Source organism: Plectropomus leopardus, chromosome 19, assembly GCF_008729295.1.
Source record: "Plectropomus leopardus isolate mb chromosome 19, YSFRI_Pleo_2.0, whole genome shotgun sequence".
Classification (NCBI taxonomy): Eukaryota; Metazoa; Chordata; class Actinopteri; order Perciformes; family Serranidae; genus Plectropomus; species Plectropomus leopardus.
Genome location: NC_056481.1, coordinates 14,143,166 through 14,166,713, shown reverse-complemented (window position 1 = coordinate 14,166,713; position 23,548 = coordinate 14,143,166). Strand labels below are relative to the sequence as shown.

Sequence of the window (23,548 nt, the reverse complement as noted above, 5' to 3'; positions counted from 1 at the left end):
GCTGGAGGTCTTTCTGAAAGGGAGGACCAGATGTATCTGCCAGAGCTAATAAAACACCAGCTGGCAGATTCTTCTGGATCCCCACTATTCTTTCACCATTAAGAGTAGCAGAAGCTGGATGTTTCTGACATATGCAAAGTATTTCAACCATTTCTTTATTTCTTTTAGCCATTAGTCATGTATCCAATCACTTTTAGTCAATTATTTCTGCCGTTTTTGGATTTTATTTTATCTGTACATGAGTTGGCCATTCATTACTTTAGCACAAAGAATGAGCTTCTCTCTCAGTCGCTAACAAGTTTTAACACAGTTAATTGCACCCGTAGTGTTAAAAGGTAACAGCTGACTCAATATGTTGATTCTTTTTTCCCTTTAATTAAATCATATTTTAGTTGTCATTCTTCAAATTAATTGAGCTACTCTAAAAACTTTTCACTGTAACTCCAACCTGGTGGGAAATCACTGCTGTATACAACAAGTGTGAAATTTGCTGATGGAAATATTCCAGCTGGCAGTGGACATCAATATGACATCAGAAAGATGTTGGACATCACATTTTAGTTGGAATGAAAAGTGGACTGACAATATTTTAAATGTCTAACGATGTTAGAATTGATGCTGTCATTAAACCTATTTCAGAGATTGAATTTTGGCAACCAGACGTCACAACATAAATTTAACCAAATATCGTCTCACAGTGTTGGTGGCTACCTGAGAAGAGTGCATGCATGTGAATGTGTTGTCTGTCTGTGTTTACTTCTAAGGCAGTGGATCGTGAGAGGGACCCCATCACCTACAAAATTAACAGTGGAGACGTCCATGGAAATTTTGCACTACAGCAGAAGTAAGTGTGCGCACACACATACACACACACACACACACACACACACACACACACGCATGTCTTATTTTCTTATTTTTGATCAAAACTGTGGCACTTGTTGAGGTTGATTTTTCAAGTAGCTAAGCACTCTTTTTCTTATTTATGGGAATATTGTGAAAACTGTGTATATGTCCCAGCTGACTGTACAACCTTGGCAATATATAGCAAGAATGCAGTTATAGTTGTGCGTGTGTGTGTGTGTGTGTGCGCGCGCCCGCGCGCGCATGGTTGAATGCAGCCTAAATTATATCATTTTGGGCTCGGGCTCCGCCGAGGGCTTCACATACACACCCCCGTACTCTCTCTCCCACATGAGCACAGTCACCACACACACATACAGACTCTGAGGGCTTTTGTTGTATTTATTCATTTATTGCTCATTAAAAATGCATTTCTTATGCCGGGGAAAGATCCTATCTACATTTCTAGAGGGAGGAGGCGAGAGAGAAACAAAAGAAAGTATGGAGAAAGACTGCAAGAGAAGAGGCAGAATTATAAAGAAAGGGAAGAAAAGAGGGAGAGGAAAAGACGAAGAGATAAGAGGGGAGGGCAAGGAGAGAGTGAGAGAAGGGCAAAATGTTAGAGAGAGCTGCAAAGGAAACAATGAACATGAGTGATGGACAAAATATGATTTAGAGTTACTTAGTCAAGGAGTCTGCTGCACAGTAATTCATAACAGCAAAGATTAAAAAGAATTAAAGAGCTTTAATTTGTGCATTCTAGGAGTATCTGTTCTTTCGGACACTGTGAAGTCTTCCAATGTGCCAAAATGTTTCTGTGCCTCAGCTGTGTTTTGTGCGTTACGGCTCTATGAGGACAAGCCAAGTTGTTCTTTCCACCGCACAAGTGCAAGATGCCGTGCTGCTTCATATTGGCACAGGATAGAGCGATTTTTCATTGCTTTTGTGCAGAATTTGGCTCAGTTAAATACTCATAGAAGCGCATCTGGAGAGCACCCCAATGGTTCTGGTATTTGCCCAGTTTGCAAGGTGTCCGCCAATGATGAAGCATTAATGCTCAAAAGATTTGGATTAGTTTGAGATGGACATGAAAGTGCCGGCATCAGCATGGGATGGAAGTGATGAGTTTTGAGGAGGTTTATCAGCATTCATTCATAACTGAATTGGTTTTTCTTGGGCTCCTTCTGAACAATGGAGTTTCGTGTAGGCTCTTCACACATGTTGCAATGAAGTTTGCTTTGAGAGCAATAAGCATGTGAAGAAAATGTGTCAAAATGTTTGGTGAAAATAAGAAGTCTGTGTGTGTGCACCTGTGTACCCAAGAATGTGTACTGTACATGTACACAGAGTTTGCTTTTCATGAATCATCCATAAATATACATGAAACGTTTTTTAGTTTGTTTGATTAAAAAAAAGAGCTTCATCACACCTCTCTCTCTCTCTCTCTCTCTCTCTCTCTCTCTCTCTCTCTCTCTCTCTCTGTAGACCACTTAACAAATATACACACACCCACATACAACAACGCACTTACATACCCGCACTCACACACACAGCCCCCTACACACACTGTCAATATGTGGGGAAAAAAATGTGCATTTCAGATGGTTTCTTCTTCATGAAAGTAGCTCAAATTAAAACACTTCAATCATTATGTAAATCTTCTCTTGGAAAATAAAATGTAATCAATCAAGGCCAACATCAAAGGTTTCTGCTGCTTTTGATTGGTCAGAAGTCTCAGACAGGCCGCACTGACGCTGTTGATCTTCCAGAGAAGACTTTTACTTGCACGTTGATCATTTGCCCTTAAAATCTGACTTTCATCTCTTTGCTTCTGTTTGGACATTTTTGATAACTGAATTGTACTCCGTGAGTAACTTGAAATTACACAGCCAGTCAACTATACTGATGATTCCTACTATGTGCCTTCCAAAAACATGATTCAAGGACCTGGTTACTGTTTCTTTGCCTTTCTAAAAAAAAAATTTCATCATTTATATGAATACTAGATGTGTAATTCAGAAGTTTCATCACAATAAGATAATACATCAATCCTTTGAACATGATATGATATTTGCTGATATTGCAATGTCTACAATGGTACAGTGTAGATTTAATTCAGTTCAGATATCTGCGATTGATAAGAGACGATATCAAATGCCCGTAAACGCAGTACGTTACTAAAAAAGCTGCCAGCCTTTCCTTTGTTGGTGTTCCCACGGTCATGGAACCCCTGAAAAAGCCATGAAATTTGACAATCACATTGTCCAGACCTGGAAAAGTCATAGAATTTTAAAAAACCTTAAAGTTTTGGAAAAGTCCTGAAAATTTTGTTTTGTGTAATAAAAATTGTTACAGTAATCTTTAGAGACCGATCACACCGAGGCACATCATGCCAGGAATAGGCGCTCCAAAAAATGCCTTGGAAGCACATCTGGAACAGCAGCTGGGTGCACCTGTGGAGTGGGGCTGTGTGCACATGGTCAAAAGTGACACGAGCAGTGTGACTCTGCTTCTTGAGTGGAAAAGTTGAAAATATTTTAACTTTTATGTGCAAATCAGACTAACAATTCAAGGATTTTTCCTCTACAGATAGCTTTTAATAAATTTCATGTATTATTATTGCTTTTTCTTACCCACCGTTAGCATAAGTCACTGCGTCTACCAACAGAAAACACGGTTGAATTTAGGACGGCATGCATATTTTTCCAGTCTAACATTGTTGAAACAGTTGCTGTAGTGAGCTGAGTTTCCTGAGTACTTCATCCGCTTAATAGCATTGTTTACATATAGCATGTGCTTTTTCTGTGGAACCCTGCTTTCCTAGAAATCCGAAATATTTCCCCACTGCTGTTTTTTTCCGGTAAGGGGAATAGATATCCATTTTTTCTTGGCTACTTGCCATTATCTGCCTCATGCTGTTTGATGGTGAAGCAAACGCGCTATGGGAATTTAGAAAAAAGGCTTTCCTAAAAGATAATGATATGGATCAATGTTTTCACCGATGATATTGATCATTGAATTGAAAAAATCGATCCAGATTGATGGATTGTGACACCCCTGATGACAACACTGTCGAAGTGCATGTCAGTATGTCTACCAATAAACACATATATGTTGTGAGACCTTTTTTAAATCACTGTTGGCCAATTAACTGTAATAATGTCTCTGTTTTTATGTGAAATTGATCAGTGTTCATATTCAGATGAAATCTAATTGTAGTTTTTAAGTATTTAGCATATAAACTCACTACTTGGGTGAAAAGACTGTTACCTAAGCATAGTGGTGTTTTAATGACACATCACTGTCTGAGCCATTGCAGCAACAGCACCCAAGAGGACATTCCTTAATATCGTTGTGAGTGAGGTGATAGGTATGAGGCGTCATCTACATCAGCAAAGTACCAATAATTAGTGTAGAAATACACTTCTGGGTGTAAAAGCTTTTATGCAGTGGTGATCAGTGCTTGCCATTGTCTGAAAAGTTTTCTCCAAAGTGGTGCATAAAACCAGGAATAAACATTTAAAGAAAACAAGACAGGTGTCTAAATGTTCCCCAGAATTAAAATAGAAGCGACTTACAAATAGCTGCAAGTATCAGCATGAGACTGGTGGTTGCAATCGACGAATTATGAACTGAAACTTGAAATCTCAGGATTCTTTAGTATGCTGCACCACCTCTGTATTCTGTTTGGCTGCGTTTGTTTTTCTCAGTCTTGTGACTTTGATAGTACCCTGTGTTTTATTTGTCTGTTGTGATACATTTTTAAGGTCATGCCTAAAGGGTTAACAGGACTCTGTGTGTTCTTTCTCCAGTTCTGGGTATTTGGTCCTGGACAAGCCTCTGGACAGGGAGTCTCTGGATTATTATACCCTGGTGGTCACAGCCTCAGACGGACGCCCAGATGGGGTAAGAAAGTGAGCTGTACTGCGCAGATATTAACTGGTTGTCTTTACTTGAGTAGTTTCACATCCCCAGTGGAATTACACTGAGTGGCTGCCAGGAGGGAAACTAAATCCTTCACAGTGAAAAGCCACAAACAACAGCTGTGGCATTATGAGAAAAGAGGGATATCAGAGGCAGTTTTCTGGATAAACGTCTCAATCAGTACTAATGGTAATCACAATGACCATCACCATCAAAATAACAAGCCATAATCTATTTGTAACAATGAATTTTAAACCAATATGGATACTCAAATAAATGGATATGGAAAATAATGGGTCATAAATGCTTAGGTCCTGGAGCCCTGAGTAAAATTAGCAGTTAAGAAAATGTGTAGAAGGGGAAAAAAAGTAACAAATTACTACCTGAAAAAATAATTAAATAAATGGAAAACCTTGGTGCATTTACAGCTTTAACAGTCAGATGAGATGGAGAAGACCTTGTAGCGTTAGAGCGTGCATTCACAAAAAGCAGTCTGTATTCATACACATACCAAGTAGAATCTAACAGTTATTCACGTTTTAACTGAACACTGAAACTACAATATTCTTTTAATATATATATCACTATTATTAGATCACACTGTGTCTTCAAGAAGATATCCGAGGCAATGTTCACACTGAGCTGGTTTATCAGAAACACTTTTTTTCTCTTTGTTTATGGCCCTCTGTCCACACTTAACCACCATTTCCAAGACATTTTAGATGTCAGTATGGCTGATAGACCTTTATTATCAACGCACAAGTACAACAAATTTGGCTGACCACCTTTTGCCGGTGCAAAGGGCAAAAGTTAGAAGAAGAACTTAGAAGAAGAAATAAAACATAACTATGAAAAGAACGGAAAAACATATAGAAATTCAAAAGAAAAGCAGGCACTGCAACAACCCCACCGACTGTTTCTGTTTCAAAGTTCTAAAGATTTATGATTAAGATTAAAGTAAGTGCTCTACAGATACTGAGCTTCAATGACTAATATCTTTTCTTGTAAGATATTGGGTGTAAATGGTAACACCAGTGTTGTAGTAAGTTTATTAACAGGTGACAAGATTTCCTCACTGTGGCGTCCGTACTTGTAATCACTTTATTTATTTATATTTTTAGGTCCTCAGTCCTTTATCGGGTTGTAAATGATCCAACTTTCTTGAGTGCAAAAACTTTGTTGCAAGTGTTATTTTAGAACTGAAAGAGACAAGAAGAAATTTGAGTAGTTGCGCAGTTGTTTTGGCATTTAATACAGATGGAGCACTTGAACGATCTGAAAGCTCTACTGCGAATGCGCGTTTTAACACATAAACTGTGGCTAGGTGTAGATGCGGTCTGAATAAACATGTAACTATACAAAGTGGCTCAAAGAAAATTGTATATACTACACTGCAAGAGCTGTTTTCTAAAGATGGATTGTGTGCCCTTCCTGGCTTTTTCACTTACCTAATTGATCACAGGTCATCAGAGTCACTCTCTCCATCTCTTTCTGTTTGTGTTCTTATCATCTCTCCTTTTTTAAAAGTCATATCTTCAGTTACTCTCACATGAAAGTCAAATGAAGACATTGGATGGAGTCCCCCCTGCCCTCCCCCTCCTCCCTCCTTCTCTTCTCCTTTGGCTTTCAACTATTTCCCCTTTTTAGCTCCTGTTCTCTTCTCCCCCTCATCATCCATCTATTAGTCCAGCATTAAAAGAAGTTTGCCTCCTCTCCTCTTCTTCACTGACCCCCCCTCCCCCACATGTCAATTAAAGCAAAAGGTAAAGTTTAGGGTTCCTGTGAGAGGAGAAAATGCTGATTTGAATACTCTGACCTTCTCTCACACACTCCCTCGCACACAATATGAAGGGAGAGAACAAGTGGGAGGAATTTAGAGAGAGCGAGGAAGGAAGAGAGATGTGAGAGGTGTTCAGGGAGCTCTTATTACCTTAACAATTGTACTGTGTAATCGTACACACTTCTATAAAGGAGTCCCGACACATACACACACACAGACATGCACACATATACTTAGTCAATTGCTCTCTGGACCTTGACAATTAGTGTATTATCTTTGTGCCCCAAAGGTCTTTAAGTCTGAAAATGGCTAAAAGTAGTTTGGACATTTTTCTGCTTGACACTCCATTATATTTTGAACGAGCCAAAAAAGAGAGAGAGGGAGAAGGTGTATGAGCTACGCAGAGAGACAGAAAGGAAGACAAGGAAAGAAAGAAATAGAAAAAGGAGTGGAGAAGATTGGGGTGTAGTCGCCTTATACGGGCCCATTAATCAGCATCACTCGAAAGGCCTTGGGTTGTCTTCATATGCGTGCACACACACACACGTCTGTGTCCCCTATTATTAAATGTCCCGTTGTGAGAGTGTCAGACTACAAAGTGCCTAATTGGCTATTTGGCCAGTGAATCCATCATACTGCCACAGACTGAGGGCCCTACAAGCCGGTGCAGTAAACCAGCTCCACTGTAAGGACACTGTGCATTGTACTTGTAGGATGGAACTCAAACTTTGGTGCAGGACAGTGTGCTGTTGTAAGATGGACTGTGTTTGATGGCATAGGTGGTATTTCAGCTCATTAGTTCCAATGAATCCTGTGTAAATTAGCGCTGCCATAGCTACATTTATGATGGTAACAGTTTACTCAGTAGCTTAAAAAATAAGCCTGTGTTGAATGAATTCAATTAAAAGACCAAATACCAACGATGTGCTAATTCTTCTTATCACACTTTAATGTGGCACTCAGCCCCAAGCCCATTAATTCCTACTGCAGACATGGCTATTTAAAAATGGGCCACAAATGCATAGTTAAGGCTAGGCATTGTGATTTTTAATAAGTGTCACTCAATTAGGAGTACGCAGCAGCACGATGTTGGGACCATTTCCAGCTTTGGTTTAAAACATTGCATTCAGGGACACTTTATTTAATGGTTGAGTTGGTAGAGGAAGCTGTGCAAAGACAGTATGAAAGAATTAGACGTAGCCACTGTGACGTCACCCACTGGTTTGTGTACTACCAGTTGAGGTCTTGAGTTTTGCATTTTGGCCATTGCCACCCTTTTTTTTTTTTTTTAACCCAGAAAAATATTCGATTCTCAATACCATTTTCAATACCATGCAGGGAAAAATATATATAAATAAAAAAGGAAGCATAACATTTATTTTTTAATAAAGATAAGAACAATACAAACAATAACATCAATGACAACAATATTTTTAGGTTGTCTATGGGATTTTTCCATTGGATTTTGGATGACTGTAGAAAATATGCTCTATGCCAAACACATGTTTATGATATTTTTGTTTAGCAAGATAATCTTCAGAAATGAACACCGCTTTAAGGATTTTTGAAGCTTAAATGCAGTCGCCAGATGCAAAAGCTAACGTAAGACTAAAACAAACTACACCACATTTGCAGTTAACATTCCTGTAAGCCGTGTTTGGCATGATGACGTTTTGTAGTCTCATTTAGCCACTTCTAGCAGCTGCCTTTTTTTCAGACACTTAAAAAGCATCAAATTTCATAAGTGAGATATATATTGACACATTTTATGTCATAAAAAAAACGTGAAAGTCTCTTAAGCTTGTGCTAACCTCAGACATTATGTCAGGCATATAACCAAAAACCTATTCACTTTGATACGTGGGAGTGTGAAAATGCTCATTTTTCAGGTTTTAGGGCTCATTCTTGGAGCACTCTATTGCAACTTCAGTGATCTAATGCAATACTTCATATTTGTTGAGTTAGTGAGTATTACCAGCGGCAGGACGGTTCATCTAGCGCTGCTAACTTGTTTACCATATTACATGAATGCCCTTGTAACTCTGAGCCCCTGAATGCCCCTGTAACTCTGAGCCCTGTTCAAACTGTAAAACTTTGTATTGGTTGGGAAAAACAGATGGTTGAATATCCGTATTGAACAGCCAAATTTGATTCGACTGACATAATACTGAGCCGGGTACAGCCCTAGGTTCATGTTGAGGTGACTCAAAATATACAACAGTTTGTCTGTCTTTGTTAAGAAGCAACATGTCAACTGGTGCAACAATGTGACTTACAGATGTGTTTGTAATAATTTTGAAACTCTGAGGGCTGTGGCACAAAGGACTACTTTTTAGGAGGATCAATTAATTGTGGATTAATTTTCACAGGATTTGAGGGGAATGAGAAAACTGTCACCAGGCGTATCTTTTAATTGCAACAGCACGGAGCTAGCACAGCAGCTTCGTGTTTGGGAAAAAACATGAACTGAGTTTGTGAAACTGGCAAAGTTTTAAGCTGGCAGACATCAGTGGTTACCCATCTATTACAAGTGGTTGCTGAGCAATTGTCAAGACAGGCAGGGATTACCCTGCAGAAAGCCAAAATCACATTTTACTCAAAAGAGGATGAATCCACAGCACTGGCTTTTCAACCTTTTTACCACCCACTGTTCTACCAAAGGATGCTCGCACAGTTTTAAAAACTTCAACAATCCAGATACAATACATGGCAGAGTGCACATCAGAAACCTCAGTGTCTCTGTTTGTGGTTGGATGTTAAACTTTGGCAGGTGGCCATGACATCAGGAAGATGATAAACTCTGAAATGTGCGGTTATTGAAAAATGATGTGCTCAAAGCCCCCTGATGCAAAATGAAGCTTACTGCAGCTCCTTCTCTCTCTTTGTGTTTGTCTGTGTGTGTGTTTGCCAGTGTGGCTCACAGCTTTCCTTTTCATTATATCACAGCTCATTCTACTTTACATATATTGGCATTCGGATAAACTGTTTTGTCAACTGTGAGCTCTTAACCTCAAATTACTTGCATCACCATGTGCCCTGCCAACCTCAATAGCCTGTTGTCACCCCTATGATTGTCACTCTCCTGCACACACAGACACACACACACACACACACACACACACACACACACAGCTTTTTCTCTTTTCATCACACTGTTGTGAATCGGTTAGCTCTCCCTCATTTTCCACCTCCCTCAGTTTCCTCCTTTAAAAGTCAAATCTTCGATCACTCTCTCTCCCTCTCTCTATTCTGCTCTCATGAAAGTCAAATTAAGAAATTGGTGACCTCTTCCCTCCTCCTCTGCCCTTTCTTTGTAACAATTTCTTCTACTTTGCTGTTGGTTGTGAAACAGTGAGAATTGGCGACATTTGTTATATAAATAGATGTGGGTTTTTTTTGTCACAAATAATCAAGAAAAAAAGTCGAAACAAAATATAAACAGCTCAAAAACACAACACTGCACAACATTGCCAGAGGTTTCAGACAAAAGATGGAAATATGATATCCTTGTTGAAGGGATCACTGCATCACCAAACTTTATTGACTAGATTTCTCTACTCTATGTGCTGTGGCGGTTGAGGTTCCCATCCATTATACTGGCTTAAAGGGATAGTTCACATTTTTTGGAGTGGGTTTGTAGAATGGACAGTTTATTACATGCAGTAGATGTCAGTTGGCACACCTCCAGTTTGGAAAAGCATGCTGAAGTCCAACATGGATACTAAGCAATCTTCTGCTGTGGAGGGCTCAGCCTCAATATGTATCATGGGCACCTAAAAAAAAGTCTTGACTAAAAAAATCAATATTACATCAAAAGTGGGCTATATTGAGGGTATTTTGACGACTTAATGTTGATGTCAGACAGCGATTTCCAACAGGAAAATGAAGATATTATATTACTCCCGTCTAAGCCAGACTCCATTGAGTAAAACAATGATTTAACATCGCTAATACAGTCGGCTGCTGGTCTACCGCAGACTTAAACAGTTTTGTTTGCGTTACAGTTTGACTTTGGCATTTAAAGTGGTTAATTGAAATTTGCAGAAGTCAAACAATAACACAAACAAAATAACAGTTTGAAGCAGTGGAAAATCAGCAGCTCTGTGTTCAGAAACTAAAATTACTGTTTTTGTTAATGCAGTCTGGCAGCTTTGACGAGAACATGTATGGGGAACTGAAGCTGGTAACAGCTTTCCCATCAGAATGTGTGGTCTGACACAAAGCTAAAGCGGTGAAAATACTCTCAGTGTATCACACATTTAAACTGATATTGATTGTTTAGGTGGCCAAGTTATGTATTGTTGCTGAACCCGACAGCAGTGCATTGCTTCTGTGTCAGACTCCAACCTGGTTCTCCAAACTGGGAGAATGTCGAATGACTACATCTGACGACATCTACTGGATGTAATACACTATGGATAAGTGCACCATACAACCCCACTTTGAAAAAATCCGAACTATCCTTTTATACTAAAGATGTGTTATTTTTATAATCTTTATAAGTGTCCATTGTCCACCTAAGTCATTGTCCCTGAAGAGCCAGAAAAGAAAGGAAAGCCAATGTTATCAGGTGTTGTATTGCTGCAGATCCAGTTTAACTCCCAACAAATACACATCTAGACATATTGATACATCTACATTTAATATTAAGCATATTAAGCTGTGTATTCTATTAATAGGATTAGTTCAAAGAATGATTTGGTTTGTAATGCTTACCGAACTGAGAGCCTCGTACCAAAGGCTTCTATAGAAATATGTATTTTTTTACACCCCTACTCAACACAAGTATCCCTTTTAACATGGCAAGAGAGGGTGCAAAATGGACCATGGTGAAGTGTTTAAATCTATTTTTAGAGTTAACAGTTAAAGGCACAAAAACATGTGGCAGCCAAGATCAGAGTGCACCTAATTATGAAGCAATGCTGGCCTCTTCAGTTTGTCACATAAGGGAACTTCTAATAAGGGGGACAAATAGACTAAGCTGATAAAATAAAGCCTCTGTGAGATTTGAAGATGGATTCATCCTGTGTGCTTCGATAATCCATCACATACACTGTCCAACGCGGGTCGAACATGTTCAAGAGAATACAAAATTCAGATTCACTGACCAGAATAGTAACACAGATTTCTGTGCGTGTGTAGACCTCCACTGCTACGGTGAACATCGTGGTGACAGATGTTAACGACAACGACCCGCTGTTTGATTCTTCACTGCCAGTGAACCTCACTGTCACCGAGGAGCAGGATCACGCGTACGTTGGACAGGTCAAGGTAGGAAGATGCACACACACACACACACACACAGTCACAGTCACACACACACACAAACTCTCTCTTTCTCACACACATGCACCTCACTGATCTCAAATATTTTTGGATGTTCTCACTGTAAGATATATTTACACATCTTAATATGGGAGAATGTGCCTGTATGCTAAAATGTTTATTAGGCACACATTCATGGCTTTGTATGTGTTTGGGAGATTTTTCCTTCACTAATCTTCTGTTATAATGATGGGTCATGAACAAAAAAGCCAATTTAGATAACATTTTATCTCATTGTATCAATATTCTGCACATCTACAATTAAAAAGAGACAGAGCATGTAAAATGAGATTACACTTGTCTGTTATTTCTCCTCTGGTGTAGACTGTAACTAGTTACACAACTCTTTTTGTCACTGTGGCGCAGTGACAAAAAGAGTCATCATGTGTCATGGTGAGCGATTCTGATATACGGACCTTAACAGAAAGACATAATCTCTTTAGCTGTAGAGGTGCCTTTAACACACTTTCAGTGTCTTTTCCCACACACACAGACACACAGGCAGCACACAAATATTCAGACACTCTAATTAAATTCTGCTCTTATAATCTGTTACAGTGGGGACCAGAGATCACTAACATAACTCTGTAAACCTTGGAAGCTTTAAAATTACCGTATGTTATCATACTTGGAGGACTGTGTGCGCAGGCAGGCTTGTGTGCGTTTTTGTAGGTGGACAGGATACATAGATTTTTTTTTAAAAAGATGGTGTGTGAGGATGCCATCTACCTGGGTTTAATGTTTTCTCTGTGTTTTAAATGATATTGTCTTAAAATGTATCACTTCCTTGTGGGAGGCAGGAACAGTGAAATTTCGTGACTTTGATTTTAAATACTGCACTGTAGCTTATTCATCTTGAGTTATACTAATTTTTTATGATTTTGAATTCCTAATATTATGTAATTTACAGTAGAACAACAATTCCTCCTAGAAGTGTGATGTGATGAAAGAAAATGTCAGCAATTAAACAAAAATCATAAATTTTTTTCATTTACGAAACTGTAAGCAGCCGTGTTGGCATATGAAATAAGTCTTTTCACTTAACGTGCAACTGAAAAGTTGATCAGGGCTCTAACTAACTTTACAACTTGTAGCAGTGGTGCTACCAACTTTCAGAGTTGCCACAGTATTTTTTTAATCCCTATAGCGTCAATAACAGTTACCCCATGTTCTATACAGATGACTAGATTGAAGAGACTGTCAGGATTCAGTGGGACACAAAAAAAAAAAAAACATCCTCTAAAACTCTGTGCTGCGATAGAGTCTACATCACAAAGAGTCTTAAAATGTAGTATAATAATAAGGGTGGTCCCCAGGGTTGAAATGTCCTTGCAAATGTTGGATCAAACTCACATTATATTAATTAATGCAACGTTAGGCCTCTGTCTAGATGGTGTGGGTCTTGACTGTGCTGTGTTTTCTGTTATTTGATTAGCTAAACTAAACTTGCTTGTGATGTGGCAACAGTTAATTGTGTTTGCTTCAGCAATTAACTAACATTAGCGACATCAATAATCTCCACCACTTCAGCACCGCTGCTGGAAAAAATCCCAGCGGAAACACTGAAGTCTGCAATGAATAGACTATAATGTAAAAAAAAAGAAAATAAAGAATTATCTCATGTTTAAGTAACATGATCTCTCCTGAGCACTGTGGGATGCTTTTTCACCTGCATCAGCACCCCCGTCTCCACTTACCAAAAAGGCTCTGGACCCGTTCCAGACCTAATAACTGACTCATGTATTCCCCAGACAGGGGTCACGGGTATTCTGACACTTTGATAGGCTCTGATCTTTAAAGATGCTCCCTCGGTTGCACGTTTGCTTGGATTTGCTCCAAGCTTAATTCACAGCCTTTGCACACCAGTGTCAGGGGGTCTTTGATCAGTCTGACACTTTGCCAGGTTCTAAATGTTAATCATGCTTCTTTGGTTGAATGCTAGGAATACTCCTGAGGTGAATGTATGACCCCTGCACACCCATGTCTACGATAAAATCTCAGTTAAAATCTCTGTATCTTTTCCTATTTGGACATTTGGGCACAATACCAAACTCTTAAACCTAACCTTATCCTTAAAGAGGACATTTCATTCTAAGCTTTCCAAATTTTAACTCTCGCTCAGACCTTTGGGCATGTTCCAAATTCAACATCCAAATACCCACCCTAATCTTTAGAGAGGGCACTTGAAAGTATTCCAATCCTGAACTTCCTCCTTTCAAGGACCCTTGGATATTTTCCAAACCAAAACAGACGGTGTGATCCCTCAGTGGGCAGTGCAAGGCACGACTCTGGGCCTCATTCCAAACCAGGGTCCCTACTTGTAGGTATTAAACAGATTTCTGGAAGAATGAATGGACCTGACCTTGGTTTGCTGATGCTGGTAAGGTAGAGGGAGATGGGAAAGAGGAGAGGAAATGAGACATGCATGGGTGGCAGAGATGAATGTGAAAAAGACACCAGGGAGAGGTAATATGTGTAAGAGAGAGAGAAGAAGGGGGACAACAGAGCTTGAGGAGTTCAGCTGCATTGTTAATCTGACTTTCATGAGTTTAAGATATGGTTTCTATTTAACAAGGTGAAAAATGCATTAGAATCAGGAAAGACTGGCTGAATTCAGAGAGGTCACATGACCACCGAAGATAGGATTATAGCAGGTCAAAAAGAAAGGTTAACACTTTATTTGCATTAAATGTATGAGCAACTTGTGAGCTGATTAAATTGTAAATATTTTCTGTAATCTTGACAATGTCACAACTGGAGAAACGCTGGACGAAGCTGCATCATAGGAGCTGTACTGGTACCCCATGAACATGCCGTTTGGCTTCAAAATCAAGCATTTTATATCAATCTAGCTGCCTCCCAGAGTACCTCTTCATCAGTTTGCAATTTGGTTTATCCCTCCACGGCAGCCATTGAAAAGGATTCAAGCTTTTCTACCAGTCTAGCGCTAGATGAGCTTGCTGATTTGCACACCTTCAACCACAGAGAGGGGAATGAATCAGTGAAATCACCTGCTACAGTTGTTAGCTGGAATAAAAAATTGTGGACTGTTTGTCCTTCGTGGCATGATTGCCTGTCCCTAAAGTTATTTACTCTCAACATGAACTGCAAGTGGCAATATGCAGCACAAAGACAGCTTTGTTAGGACCAGCTCTGAATGTTTTTCAATCAAATGTCTTTCAAAGAAGAAAAACCTTCAGAAAGTAGACCATATTGATCTCGCTTCAGTGTCTTCAATCAGTCTTCTGTGGTGTACTAACCATGTTTCTATTTACCACAACAACAATTCACCAGAAACAAAGATTCTCTCTGATTAAGTTAATCTTAAATAGCCACCGTCACTGCTAAGAATCACAGCATCGGTTAAAAAAAAGAAAAACAAACATATGGGATGCATGGTGGTTTTTTTGTCTTTATATAAATGAATAAATTAAAAATTAATAAATATTAGCATTCACAGTAGTTGCATCTCTGAACCTTTTTTTTTCAATCTTTTTCCTCTGTGCCAACTTGTGATGAGATGTCTACAATTTTTTACTGAATAAAACAAAATTAGAGGAGAGTTTGGGAAAACAAATGGAATTTTGTCCAGCAGATTTTTTTTTTCTTCATTAATATCCTGTTTATCATCACACAAACGCTCAGATTTAGATTTTCACTCCTTCCTAGGCTCCAGATGTCCGTTAGGTAAACCACTGCTTTTAACTGGCTGATTAATATGACCGATATATAATATTGTGATACAATCTCGATATTCTGAAATTTCCTCTAAATTACTGTAGACTACTAAAATACTAAACTGACAAATATAGTATGTTACAAAAAAGTTATATAAAGTACTGTTTTAATAAAGTTAAATAAATGACTACTTTAAAAAGTGAATTTAAGTCATTTTATAAAATAATGTAGTGTTACTATAAAGTTAAAGAATGTTATAATAAAGTCAAATAAAGTACTGTCATTATAGTCAAAAAAGTACTGTTATAATTAAGTCAAATTAAGTTATTGTAGTCATATAAAGTATTGATCTAATAAAGTGCTGTTATATGAATTACTGTTATAAAAGTGACTGTTGAATTAAATAGACTGCTATTATAGTAAAGTCAAACAAAGTACTGTTAGAATAGTGAAATAAATGTGCTGTTATAATACAGTTAAATAAAGTACTGTTATAATGAAGTCATGCTTTTATTCTGAAGCATCCAGCTCATCTTGGGCTGTGAACTTGAAGTTTGAGACAACAGTTAGGTGTTAGAAAGTTAAACTGCCACAGCGGCACTGTTAAACTTGAGGATTTATTCACTGTAAGTGGGAAACAAACTTACAGCTGCACAGGTCATATATTAATATTTGCAAGTCGCACTGTTGCTCCATGGTCTCAAAATGCAACTAAATAGTAGCGGTTTGGAGTCATGCTGATACAAAAGCACAGGTGTCATCTGCTCGCTATCAATCAATCTGGATGGGCGGGAAATTGTGTCTGATGTTTCTGACGTTGATGCTTCATTTTTTCTTTTTACCTGTGAGATGTAGAGAGCCATATGAGGGAGAAAGAGAACTGAATCTCCAAAACAGTCTCATTCTAATGGCTTAGAAAGTGATGTGACAGTTTATGTTAGCGTTATAGTCATTCTATATGTCTCTTGTCGAATAAGCTGCAATACTTTGATCATAATGGATACATTACCCATCGCTACCTAGAAACATACCAACACAACACAGAAAATCAAGTACAAGTACATTTGTAGTATATATATGAGATAAATGTGTGTTTCATGTGTCATGCGGATGTGTATACAGTAGATGTGTTCCAGTTGCAGAAACGCAGTACCCTACGTCACACTATACCAGTCTGTTAAAATTAGCACAAATTTTACCTGATGGGAAACAGAGCTGAAAATGAATAAATAACAGACTGAAACTCAGAAGCAATCTCACACACACAATGTAGGAGTAAGACTGCTGTAGTGATGGCTTGTCTGTATGTAACACACAGAGAAAAGACTCCCACACTGTTATAACACCTGACTGTAGAGCGTATTGTTGCTGCAAAAGAAATATGCTCCGAGACAGATTTTTAAAAAAACCCCAAAAACCTTAGTAAATTAGTTTCAGTTGCAGGTACGTCTATCGCTGTATCCAGGAATGAAATTAGAGGTGGAGGTGCGAAAGTGATGAAAAGAGAAATAAGGGAAATCGGAAGAAAAGAGGTATGAGCACCAAAACACGAAAAGCAGACCTCGCGATTGTAGAGATGGAGTGTAGATTTCAGGCTTTAAGCTGCTTTTTTTTGTCAGTGTGTGTTGAAAAGCAGCAGACGCAAAGCAGCTGAGACATTAATTCTATTGTGTGTCTGGCTTTTAACTGTCTGGCAATGTAATTATGCTGAGAGAAGTATGAGAAAGACAGTGAGAGAGGGATAAGACATGAGAGAGAGAACAGGAAGGACAGAGAGACGCACATGCATGGTACCAAACTCCAGGAACAGCAGACATCAATATGTTTGACATCAAGACGATTAATCCATCATAATATTTCAAGGATTTCGAGTCTCTAAAATGCAGTGCCATGACAACTTTACTGTTGGACGTTTGACATTTGAGCAGGAAACAAAACTGTTCATAAAACCTTCCTTCAAACATCTGCCCCTTTGGTAATTTACATAGGCAGAAGAAAATTGCTTTGATTTATCTTATTTAAGTTTCTCAATAATTTTAGTTGGCTGACATCACAGTGCTAAATCTTTCATGTTATAACTCAATTTCCAGAAAATATTGCAAGATTGACACTCCGAACGCACTTGTGAAGGTGCATGTATATTGAAAAATAAATACATTTCTTTACTAGCCCCTTTTACACTGCCTCCTCAAGGAATAGTCTGTGTTTAGCATATGTACTGTCTTGCCAGGAGTTAGTTAAGAACATTGATACCAACGTGTTATCCGTCCGCCATTTAAACCACCACCACCACAACCACCACCACCTCTCTCATTTTCCACATTTCGTTCTTTGTCCCTTCTCCAAACAACCCCACATAATCATCCAAAAGCTGGATGCTCCATTAAATTCATAATACAGCTTTACACCCAGATATCCATGAATCACTGAATGCAAATCAAACCAAGAGGGCTTCATTTTTCTCTCTTCAAGTCTGCAAAACACTGGCGAAACACAACCTAATTTCTATTAATGCTAATAGTCACTGTGTGAGATAAGATGAAACTTTAATGATCTAAAATTGGGCAAACGGGAAAAAATGGGTCACTGCAACAGCAAGAAGTGACACAGTTCAGCAAATAAAATGGAAGTTAAATAGGAATTGAGTTATAGGGGTTAGATAAACACATTAAACTGACATTTTTGACACTGCTTCTAAAGTTACATTTTATATACTTTGGACCAGACTGAAATATCTTGACAAATGTTGGATAGATTGCCACAAACTTTTAAACAAACTATCAAAGCCCCCAAAGGATGAATTCAAATAACTTTGAGGATACTTTAATTTTCTTTCATCTAGCGCCATCAACAGGCCAGTATGTACTTTTTCCCCTTTATGTTCAAATACCCTTCAGCTTCACTTGTTTGCATTTAGTGCTAATTGAGAAATGTAAGGATGTTAACATGCTATAGTTGGTAAACATGGCAAACATTCTACCTGCTAGAAATCAGCATGTAAGCACTGTCATTGGGTGTCATTCACCAATATCTTTCTTTTTTTTTTTCTTTGATTTATTCTTAAAAAAATGTCCTAAGACATGAGTCTCTGTAAGATTTAAGATCTTAAACCGCAGAATTGTTCGCACCTGTGCTCTTATTATGATGAATCCTATTGTCCTCATAAGTTTGAAGTGTGTGCCAATTGATCCTAATTGGCATTGGTAAACGCCCCACAAATCCCCATAAAAGGTCATGACTGAGAGCAGTGTGCACATACAGAAATTAAAGAAGAGTAAAAAAAATTATTCAAGAATGCCCAACTAAAAGTCTGAAGAGGGTGTAGGACCAGACATCAATACATACCTGCAAAGGGTATGCTTTGTGGTAGACTGATGACATGGATGAGCATCACAGTGTTCTCCAAGGTGTGCTTGTGTGTTTTTGAGAGGAAAACAAAGAGGGAGAGAGAGAGTGAAGGTGGACTATTTCACGCAATGTTTCTATTACTTACACTGAACACTGCTTTGTCACTTTTTGTCCAGCCTGTGAATAACCTGTGATATTTTCTGGCTTGATCAATCACAAATTATGAGATGGCAAGGTTCCCATCAACATAACTGATGTGCATTGATGTTTAAGTGTAGTGATTATATTAACAGATCATAATTGTTTTTGTAGAGTAATATATAATAAATAAGCTTTAGGAATTACAAAACTGTTATTGTAATTCAATCCTATTATATTTTACAGCTGTACAATTACAGAAAACACAGTACCAATTATTTTGCACAAACGTGTGTGTACGTGTGCTCTTGAATGTGCGTAGATTATGTTCTTAATAATAATGTAATAAATGGTTAGTGTCAAAATCTTCATGAAAACTGCAAGGGGTGTTATAAGACAATATTTCCTTGCAGTTTTATCAGAGGTTGGCGAATGAGGCCCGTTGTGGGTATGTAAGCATACTGATGCTCAAAGCAGCACTGTATCTAAGTACAGTCACGCAGAGCCGCCAGCAGCTGACACTGATTCCACTCTGTTTTGGCTTTTCATAATTATGTTAGCTTGATCTGAAATACATTCTGTCATAGTTTTTATTCGCTGTGATCACTACATTCCTACTAACGTCACATCATTTTCATGGCGATGTCTTTAGTCAAAAGGAGTTTATTGTCCAGATTTTTGCTGACATATTTAACACTGAAACATAATAGATGCAAATACTGAAGGGATTATGCTTAATCATGAGGCAGTTTTTAACATTTAATATATTTCAGAATAATCTTTCCCCAGACTAATTTTGCCATGCAAAGTCCTGACTGCTCTAGCACACACACACAGACACACGCACGCATGCACGCACGCACACACACACACACACACACACGCGCGCGCTTTTCTGACTGTTAGCAGCAGGAACAGGTGTGAAGCAATTAATTTTAACACTTGCTACTAACCCCTGAATCCTATTTTTCTTTTGGGGACTTTTAGAGCCAGAAAGCACCGTAAGCAAACCTCAGCCCCGCACACACAAACACACAAACTGTGTTAATAGTTCCTCTGTTCTGCTCTCCTCTGCTCGGGTCTCATCTATTTTAATGCCGTCAGAATGCTGATTGGACAGGACGAATACTCAGACAGGGTGAAAGGAACACTGGCTAGCAATTTGTCACCTTCTCAACACCTTATTTTATGAGTTGAAAGAGATGATGTGGAGACGGAGCCAGAGTTTGACTGAAATCCAGGGATAGATAGTCAGATGACAAAGGAAAGAAGTGCTACCTTTTTTCCCCAAGTAAAAACTGAAACTACTGTCTCATTAACTCTTGGAAAGTTAATCTGTTGCTTCTTGTGGTGAATAAGTTAGATTGCTCTGGACAAGTTGCAATAAAGATGAAAAGGAAAGCTGTGAGCTCACACTGAGGAAAAAGTGACGTAGAGAGAGAGAAGATTGCAGAGGTCTGTCTTTGTCACCTTGTTGAAGCTATACCTTGAAAGTGTGTGTGTGTGAGAGAGAGAGAGATGAGAGCAATTACATGAAATAAGAAAGGAAAGAAGTAGGGAAGGAAAGAAAAAGCTACCTGTACTGTGATTTTGGCACCTTTGCTGAAAAAAAAAACACTATAGAAAGACTGTGTATAAAATGGTGTTGAATCAGTGCAAGGTCAGAAGGTCACAGCTAAGACAAATATGGATGCATAACAATTTGGCAGAATCTCTCCAAGTGAAACTGTGAGGTAGGAAATTGCATTGATAATTCTCTTCTGAGTCATTTCCTGGTATCGCTCCCTCTCAAACAGACTCACATTCACTCACCCACTTGCAAATATATTTCTCTTTATTCCAGAAGAGAAGCTTTGTAAATGAGGTGAAGTGTTTTACCACTTGTATACATTCACAGGCACACTCAATTCACACACACATTTAACTCGATTTGAGAGGACGTTCTCTTTTAATTAAAGGATGGTTTCGCTTCAAAGCCAGTCTGACGAATTGCAGGCATTTCAAAGCAGATGATCTCAACCTTTAGGCCTCCTCTTTTATTGCACGTGTCCTTGTGTTATTTCTGTGCATCTGTATTTAGGCTACAGATCCAGATCTGGGGGCAAGCGGTCAGGTCCATTATCGGCTCGTCAACCACCAGAAGCTGTTTTCCATCAACGCCACTGGAGCGATCAGAACTGCAATGCCACTGGACAGAGAGGTCAGAGGAAGTGATAATGTGTTTTCACATAAATGTCATAGACATTGAATGTAATAAAAGAAAGAAAGTGGTATACAGTGGCAAAGATGAACGGAGGGTGTTTTTTTGTGTAGCCGTAATGTCGATGTTTGACTATGGTTCTCTGTTATCTAAAAGGTTAAAGGTCACTACTTTCTGATCGTCGAAGCCTGGGATGGTGCAGTGGACCCTCGGAGATCCAGATTGACGCTTTCAGTCACGGTTCTGGATGTAGACGACAACAGCCCAATTTTCATCCAACAAACTTACAATGTCAGCCTACCAGAGAACAGCCCCAAAGATACGGTCATATTACAGCTAAAGGTGAGTGAGATGATTGATGGATTGGTCCATTTGCCACTGATGTAGTGTTCAAAGGGGACCTATTATGATTTTCCTGTTTTCAGTTATATACAGTATATAATGTTATAATTCTTATTCCTGCTGTAAAATCTTATAAATTGTGAGGTTTCAGTGTAGTATTGGCTTCAGCTTTATATCTCCATCAGCCGACTTTAACAACAATAGCTAACAACACAATAACTGACAAATAAAGCAGTGCAGAAAAGGCAAAATATTTTGTTACTTAACAGTCTACACAACATAATTTGTCCACCAGCGAGCATTAACAAGTTCATTAGTAATTAAAAAAATGCCTCACTCACTAAAAATGCCTGCCACCATTTAAAAAAACAACAACAATTGTTACAAACCTGGCTCATGGTTTGAACAAAAAGGGAGTCCATCCTGCTATTTTCTCAAAACAAATTTATGGTGCCCTTATCCCTCCAAGTCATGAATTCAATTACTAAGTGCAATTAGTAAGACCCATCATCATAATCACACTTTGAGTTATTTACCTCCATCTACTTTGATTTTTTTTGCATTCCAGAAAGCACTACAGACATCTTAAAAAGTCATGATTGTAATTTAACAACACTTGAAGACACACTGAGTTGTAGAGAAATGTAAAAACAAAAGCAAGAACAAGGCAACTTCACCGTCTTGCTACACAGTTATATACTTACAGTAGGAAAATAAGATGCAGGCTACCAGCTAGACTATAAAAGCCTCCTCCACAGGCGTTTCAGAAAGTCCAGCCCAAAACAGACCTAATGAAAATACAACACTGTGTTTCCAGCCCCAACATATGTGGATTATTGTCCTTCTGGCAAATATGAAAAATTCAGCTTGCCGTAAATCCGCCAGGGATAATATTACTTTCTGGCCAATTCCCTAAGTCTCTCTTTCTCTGCAGGCAATAGACGCCGACCTTGGCTCCAACCTCACATATCGAATCAGAACTGAAGGCTTGAACCAGGACATCGTTCGGTTGTTCCACATCGACCCAGTGACAGGAGAGCTGTCGGTTCTTAAAGTTCTGGACTATGAGGCTCTGACTGACTCAGAGGCCACATACACATTCACAGTCGAGGCCATGGACACAGAGGGAAGCATGCCTCCTGGACTCGCCACTGTTACTGTTAGAATCATGGTGAGTGTGTGGGTGTTTGTTTTTACTGACAGTCAGGGGCCACACCAGTGTTTTTTTGTTTTCTTTTTGCATACATTAGCACATTTATTACATATGCACAAAATGCAATGGTATACTTATCACTTGCCAAGAGGCTCTGACAATTAAAACTTTAGAGTTAAAGTTAAAGCAACAACCTATAACTGCTAATTTCAGTCCCTTTTACACTGTGTTTACTTATTGTTTTGCATGTATGTCTCAATCTGACAACTGTGGGACTAATTTTAAAATCCACAGTACAATACATTGCCTGTGGTTAATCAGAAACACTATTCTTCTGTGGTGTCCTCACTTCATTTTGTTATTCCTCCACGACGGCAAAAGCTGTGGCTTGGAAAAACATGTTTTCAGGATGTTTGTCCATCCGTCCATCCCATTCTTATAAGTGCGATATCTTAAGAACAGGAATTCCCTTGATTTTGAAACATTTGTCCACTTGGACTCGATGATGAATTGATGAGAATTTGGTGGTCAAAGGTCACTGTGACCTCATAAAACACATTTTTCGGCCATAAGAATACTGAAGAATTCAAATTATTAATTACTTAAATTGTTTATAATTATTTCAATCAAATTTCCATTTTCCATTTCATATCCAAAAGGTCAACTTCACTGTAACATCATAATGTTCTGCAAAAACACTTTTCTGGCTGTTATTCAACGCCATAACTCAGGAACAGATGGTTTCACGTTTGATCACTTACTGAATTGGTGACACTAATCTTTAAATTGTGAAGATTGTATAAATCCTCTGTGCTGT

At 38.6% G+C, this 23,548-nt stretch overlaps 1 protein-coding gene across 1 annotated transcript in view; it reads left to right on the top strand.

Moving 5' to 3' along the window:
* Nucleotides 1-23,548, top strand: part of LOC121959055 (protocadherin-15-like) — a 185,179-nt gene that overhangs the window by 74,128 nt on the left and 87,503 nt on the right. Inside the window, exons 16-21 of the mRNA XM_042508235.1 lie at nt 765-844; nt 4,656-4,749; nt 11,690-11,818; nt 21,117-21,236; nt 21,393-21,578; nt 22,513-22,749. Of these exons, the coding sequence (XP_042364169.1) occupies nt 765-844; nt 4,656-4,749; nt 11,690-11,818; nt 21,117-21,236; nt 21,393-21,578; nt 22,513-22,749 (846 nt within the window). The remainder of the gene's footprint in view (nt 1-764; nt 845-4,655; nt 4,750-11,689; nt 11,819-21,116; nt 21,237-21,392; nt 21,579-22,512; nt 22,750-23,548) is intronic.